At 40.1% G+C, this 5,966-nt stretch overlaps 1 protein-coding gene across 3 annotated transcripts; it reads left to right on the top strand.

Annotated features, from left to right (window-relative positions):
• The first annotated feature begins 892 nt into the window (after positions 1–892).
• LOC125192889 (rosmarinate synthase-like) lies at positions 893–2,841 on the top strand. Of its 3 annotated transcripts, none has more exons than XM_048090563.1 (2): positions 893–1,408; positions 2,511–2,841. In XM_048090563.1, the coding sequence occupies exons 1-2, from the start codon at positions 998–1,000 to the stop codon at positions 2,580–2,582; spliced, it is 483 nt and encodes a 160-aa protein (XP_047946520.1). In that variant the 5' UTR covers positions 893–997; the 3' UTR covers positions 2,583–2,841. The 3 variants fall into 3 exon arrangements, with proteins under 3 accessions (XP_047946520.1, XP_047946521.1, XP_047946519.1); XM_048090564.1 differs by having other exon boundaries at positions 2,497–2,841; XM_048090562.1 differs by having other exon boundaries at positions 2,477–2,841.
• Positions 2,842–5,966: the final 3,125 nt, after the last annotated feature.

Below are 5,966 nucleotides of genomic sequence, written 5' to 3'. Positions count from 1 at the left end.
ATGTGTGAAATTTGTGCAGTGTGTGTAGTGTGAAATATGTGAAATGTGTGAAATATGTGAAATGTGTGTAGTGTGTGAAATTTGTGTAGTGTGTGAAATTTGTGTAGTGTGTGAAGTGTGTGAAATGTTTGTAGTGTGTGAAATATGTGAAATGTATGAAATATGTGAAATGTGTGTAGTGTGTGAAATGTGTGAAATTTGTGTAGTATGTGTAGTGTGTGAAATATATGAAATGTTTGAAGTGTGTGTAGGGTGTGAAATTTGTGTAGTGTATGAAATGTGTATAGTGTGTGAAATGTGTGTAGTGTATGAAATTTGTGTAGTGTGTGAAATGTGTGTAGTGTGTATAGTGTGTGTAGTGTGTGAAATGTGTGTAATGTGTGTAGCGTGTGAAATGTTTGTAGTGTGTGTGAAATGTGTGTAGTGGGTAGTGAAGCTATCTAATTTTATGACTATTTGGAATTCCAATTATCTACTTTTGATATAGAATTCAAATCATGGAATTGAAAGTTTTGATATTATAATTCAATTCCAATTCTATACATTTTTGTGATACCAAACAATGGATTGGAATTGAAGCCTCAAATTCCAATTCCATAGCTCCAATTTCATGTTCCCAAACACACCCTTAATAAGTGAATTTTTTTTTTTATATAGAATATTGTAATAAAATAATATATTAGTATAATAAGTGTATTAGTCTCAATTCTAAAATTAAATACAATACGTATAACCCATGTATTGAGGCAGGTAGATTGATACCTACTTATTGCCACATATAACGTGGCTTCATTCCTTGCCATACTTGTGTGATAAGACAACTTTTGACAATACAATACATACGTTCATTATTTGATTGCCGACGATGAAGGAAGTGTAACATATAATCAAGAAAATTTAACAAATCTCAACTATAAATCAAAACATCCTCCACTTACGGAAGTAGCACAAATTAAAAGTATAATCATCGGAGCGATTCACTTGTGGGAATTGAAACATGAAGACTAGAGTGATAGAATCAACAATGGTAAAGCCAATGGAAGAAACTCCGAGTGGCTGTGTGTGGCTCTCCAACATAGACTTAGTTTTACCTGAAACCCACCACACTCGATGTATTTACTTCTACCGCTGCGATGGCGGAGCCAGCTTCTTCGACACGGCGGCGCTCAAGGCAGCTCTAAGCCGGACCCTTGTTGAGTTCTACCCGTATGCGGGGAGGCTGAGAAGGGACGACAACGGCCGTATTGAGATCAACTGCAACGGGGAAGGGGTGTCGTTCGTGGAGGTGGAGTGCGACGGCGCCCTCGACGACTTGGGTGATTTCTGCATCCCCAGGCCTGATCTCAGCCTCGCCCCCACCGTCGATTACTCGAAAGGAATTTCTACTTTCCTACCTTTTCTGGTCAAGGTGCGTTTCACTTATCATTCATGTATTCCAAAAATGTAATCTACCTTTCCATTTTTAGTTAGTACTAGAAGACAAAAAAATGTGTTATTTTTTGAGCCCATGTGAATTTTTCTGAGGCTCCGTTTGGTACATGAAATTGGAATTGAATTGAAAGCTAATTCAATTCCAAATTCCATGTTTGATAAAATAAAGTAGTAATTGATATAGAATTGAATTTGAAGAATTTGTACGTACACACTATACACAAAATACACACTCACACACACTTTATACAAAATACACATATTATACATACAGACACACTTCACACACTAAACACTCTACACACACTATACACAAAATACACACACTGCATATAGTGTGTGAAATGTCTGAAATGTGTGTAGTGTGTGAAGTACGTGTTGTGGATATATAGTGAAAATATTTAATTTTATAACTATTTGAAATTCTAATTTTCTACTTTTGATATGAAATTCAAATGTTGGAATTGAAAGATTTGGAATTGCAATTCAATTTCAAATCTATAGTACCATACATTGAATTTGAAATTAAAAACTCCAATTCTAATTCCACACCTTGAATTCTACTCAAACATGGGCTAAGTTACATTGCAATCAAGAATTATAGGTAGGTAGAAACATTTTGTTCGTGAATTAATGTTGCAAAATGGAGTTAGTTTAATTCAATTCATGGTTGTAAATACTACAAGGAGGTCATCCTAGAGCCAATTTGTTATAGGATAACAGTGGCTCATGAAGAGAATGATTTCAGTTTTTTTAACATTGATATAAGATATTCTTATATACTATCTCCATCTCTAAAAGTAAGAACTATTTTCATTTTAGTCTGGTCCAAAAAGTATGAACTTTCTAAATTTTGGATTCCATTACATTACTAGTAATGTGGACCTCATTATCCACTAACACTATTTCTACTAATCAAATGTTTATACACTCTTTGTCCCAAGTAAAATACCCAATCCTTATAAACCAAAATAGAAAAAATGGGTCATTTTCAATGGGATGGAGGGAGGAAGTATAATATATTTTTTTTATTTTGGCAACACAGTTAACCCGGTTCAAATGCAGCGGAGCGACCTTAGGTTTTGCTGGTGAGCATCACACTACAGACGGGATTTCCGGAAACAATTTCATCAACACGTGGTCAGCAATAGCCCGCGGCCTAACAACCGTCCCACCTGCTTCCTGTTGAATGAAGATTGTTGACTCATAATTGAAAGTATCGGGACTTAGTCTTTGTTGGTTTCAGCTTTAGTTTGACTCATTCTTAGTTAGGTGTTTAGTGTTCCTAGTCATTCTATATTCTGTTATTGCTGATTTTTAGTTCATTTCAGTTTGCCGTTGTAATCTTCATGCTTAGAGGGCTTATAAAATAGCACCTCATGTAAGTGGAATAAACAAGTCAATTTGGAGTCATATTCTGATATACACTTTTAGACTACAAATATTTCTATCTCTTGTAGTTCTCTGCTTTCTATTTCCAACATTTGTGGCATCTAGAGCTAGGTTCAATTATGATGGCCAGCAACGGAAGTTCGATGAGTGCTACACAACTACTCATTCCAGTCTTCAAAGGAGAAGGCTATGAATACTGGAGTATTCGGATGCAGACTCTACTGAGGTCTCAAGATCTATGGGACTTCGTGGAGCAGGGATATGCAGATCCCGACGAGGCGAACAGATTGCGGGAGAACAAGAAGAAAGACTCGAAGGCGTTGGCGATCATCCAGCAAGCGGTGCACGACAGCGTCTTCTCCAGAATTGCAACGGCGACCACCTCGAAGCAAGCTTGGTCAACTTTGCAGAAAGAATTCAAGGGAGATTCAAAAGTCATCGTCGTGAGATTGCAATCACTTCGACGTGACTTTGAAACGCTGATCATGAAGAATGGAGAATCTGTGGCTGATTTTTTGTCGAGGGCAATGGCAACTGTCAGTCAAATGCGATCTTGTGGAGATAAGATCACGGACCAGACCATCGTTGAGAAGGTGCTCAGAAGCTTGACTCCAAAGTTTGATCATGTTGTTGCTGCAATTGAAGAATCAAAGGACCTATCGGTTTTTTCATTTGAAGAACTAATGGGATCTCTTCAAGCTCATGAGTCAAGGATTAACCGATCGTTTGAAAAGTCTGATGAAAAAGCTTTTCAAGTGAAAGGTGAATTCTCCAATCGGAAGGAGTTCTCTACGGCAAGAGGACGAGGCCGAGGAGGTTTCCGAGGTCGCGGGCGTGGCCAAGGTCGAGATCGTGGCGGTCGATCTGATGCAAAGCAATATTTTGGTGGACAGCAAGGCGACAAGAGCCAAATTCAGTGTCATAATTGCGGCAAATATGGGCACGTGAAAGCAGATTGTTGGTCGAAGGAAAAACAAGCAAATTGCGTCCAAGAAGAGGCGAATGATAACAAGTTATTCATGGCGGTTGCAGACGCCGTGGATGTGCCGAATGATGCGTGGTTCGTGGATAGTGGTTGCTCGAATCACATGTGTTCCAACAAGGAGATGTTCAAAGAGCTCGATGAATCTCACAAGATTCAAGTCAGGCTAGGTGATGACAAATCTATTCAAGTTGAGGGGAAAGGTACTGTTGCAGTAAAGGATGGCCATGGTAACACCAAACTCATTTATGATGTCTATTTTATTCCACACTTGGCACATAATTTATTGAGTGTTGGGCAATTGATATCTACTGGATATATGGTGGTGTTTGATGATCGTTTATGTGTCATCAAAGAAAAAAAATCTGGGCAAATCATTGCAAAGGTTTGCATGATGGAGAATAGAATGTTTCCGCTGCGAATGTCAAATGTGGAGAAATATGCTCTTGTTTCTAGCACGCAAGAGGCGTCGAGGCTGTGGCATTTACGATATGGGCATCTCAACACAAATGGATTAAAGCTTCTATGGGAGAAAGGTATGGTTCATGGGCTGCCTAAAATTGATGATTTTGATTTATGTGAAGGATGTATCTATGGGAAACAGAGGAGGAAATCCTTTCCTAGTGGTGTATCGTGGAGAGCTTCTAATTGTCTTGAGCTCATTCATGCTGATTTGTGCGGGCCTATAAATACGGAGTCGATTGGTGGAAGTCGGTATTTCTTTCTAATTACCGATGATTATAGTCGCATGAGTTGGGTTTATTTTATGAAAAATAAATCCGAAGCCTTTGAGAACTTCAAGAATTTCAAGGCTATGGTGGAGAAGCAAAGTGAGAAGAGCATCAAGGTTCTTCGTACAGATAGGGGTGGTGAGTTTTGCTCTAATGAATTTAATCATTTTTGCGAGACTAATGGAATACGCAGAGAGTTGACAGCACCATATACGCCGGAGCAGAATGGTGTGGCGGAGAGGAAAAATCGCACCGTTGTAGAGATGGCGAGAAGCATGTTGAAGGCGAAGCATCTCCACAACTCCTTGTGGGCAGAAGCTGTTGCTACTGCCGTATTCTTGCTGAATTTATCTCCTACAAAAGATGTTCAAAATCGCACACCATATGAAGCTTGGGGAGGTACGAAGCCGACGGTGAGCCATCTAAAGGTTTTTGGATGCGTAGCTTATGCTTTGGTGAGCTCTCAACATCGTCGAAAGCTTGACGAGAAATCTGAAAAGTGTATCTTCATTGGGTACTCTTCTCAATCTAAAGCATACAAGCTATATAAACCTCTTAGTGGAAAAGTTATTATCAGCAGAGACGTTGTTTTTCATGAAGATGCTGGCTGGGATTGGGAGAGCAAGCAAGATGATCCATATACTCTCTTCCCGCTGGACACGAGTGATGCAGATTCTGGTGTGAATTCGCCGCACAGCAGCCCTCCGAATTCACCACAAAACAGCCCCATAAACTCACCAAATACTACTCCTCCAAATACGCCTCATACCAGCCCTATAAATCCTCCAAACTTAAATACACCACCGTCATTAGGTAGTTGTTCATCTCTCGAAACACCCCCTCCACGAGGCTATAGGTCTCTAACTGAACTTTATGAGAGATGTACTTTTGCTCTTATGGTTGCGGATCCAAATCGGTTCCATGATGCTGCTGGAGAAGAGAAGTGGCAGAATGCAATGAATGAGGAGATTGCAGCAATTGAAAAGAATGGAACTTGGATGCTGGAAGACTTGCCGGAAAATAAGAGTGCAATTGGCTTGAAGTGGGTGTTCAAGACGAAGTATAATGCAGATGGGAGTGTGCAGAAACACAAGGCTCGTTTGGTTGTCAAGGGCTATGCGCAGAAGCAGGGCATCGACTATGAGGAAACGTTCTCTCCGGTTGCTCGCTTCGAAACCGTGAGAATGTTCTTGGCTTTGGCTGCACATCTTAAGTGGCCTATCTATCAACTTGATGTCAAGTCTGCGTTTCTGAACGGAGACTTGGAGGAGGAAGTCTATGTCGTGCAGCCGGAAGGATTCGTTGTTGAAGGCATGGAGGATAAGGTCTATAGGTTGAAGAAAGCGTTATATGGCTTGAAGCAGGCTCCGCGAGCGTGGTACAGCAAGCTGGATTCGTTTTTCCAGCAAGATGGATTTGAACGAAGTGCT

The sequence above is a fragment of the Salvia hispanica genome, chromosome 6, assembly GCF_023119035.1.
Source record: "Salvia hispanica cultivar TCC Black 2014 chromosome 6, UniMelb_Shisp_WGS_1.0, whole genome shotgun sequence".
NCBI classification, from domain to species: Eukaryota; Viridiplantae; Streptophyta; class Magnoliopsida; order Lamiales; family Lamiaceae; genus Salvia; species Salvia hispanica.
Note: the sequence above shows the minus strand (reverse complement) of the source record. Positions and strands in the feature narration are given on the sequence as shown.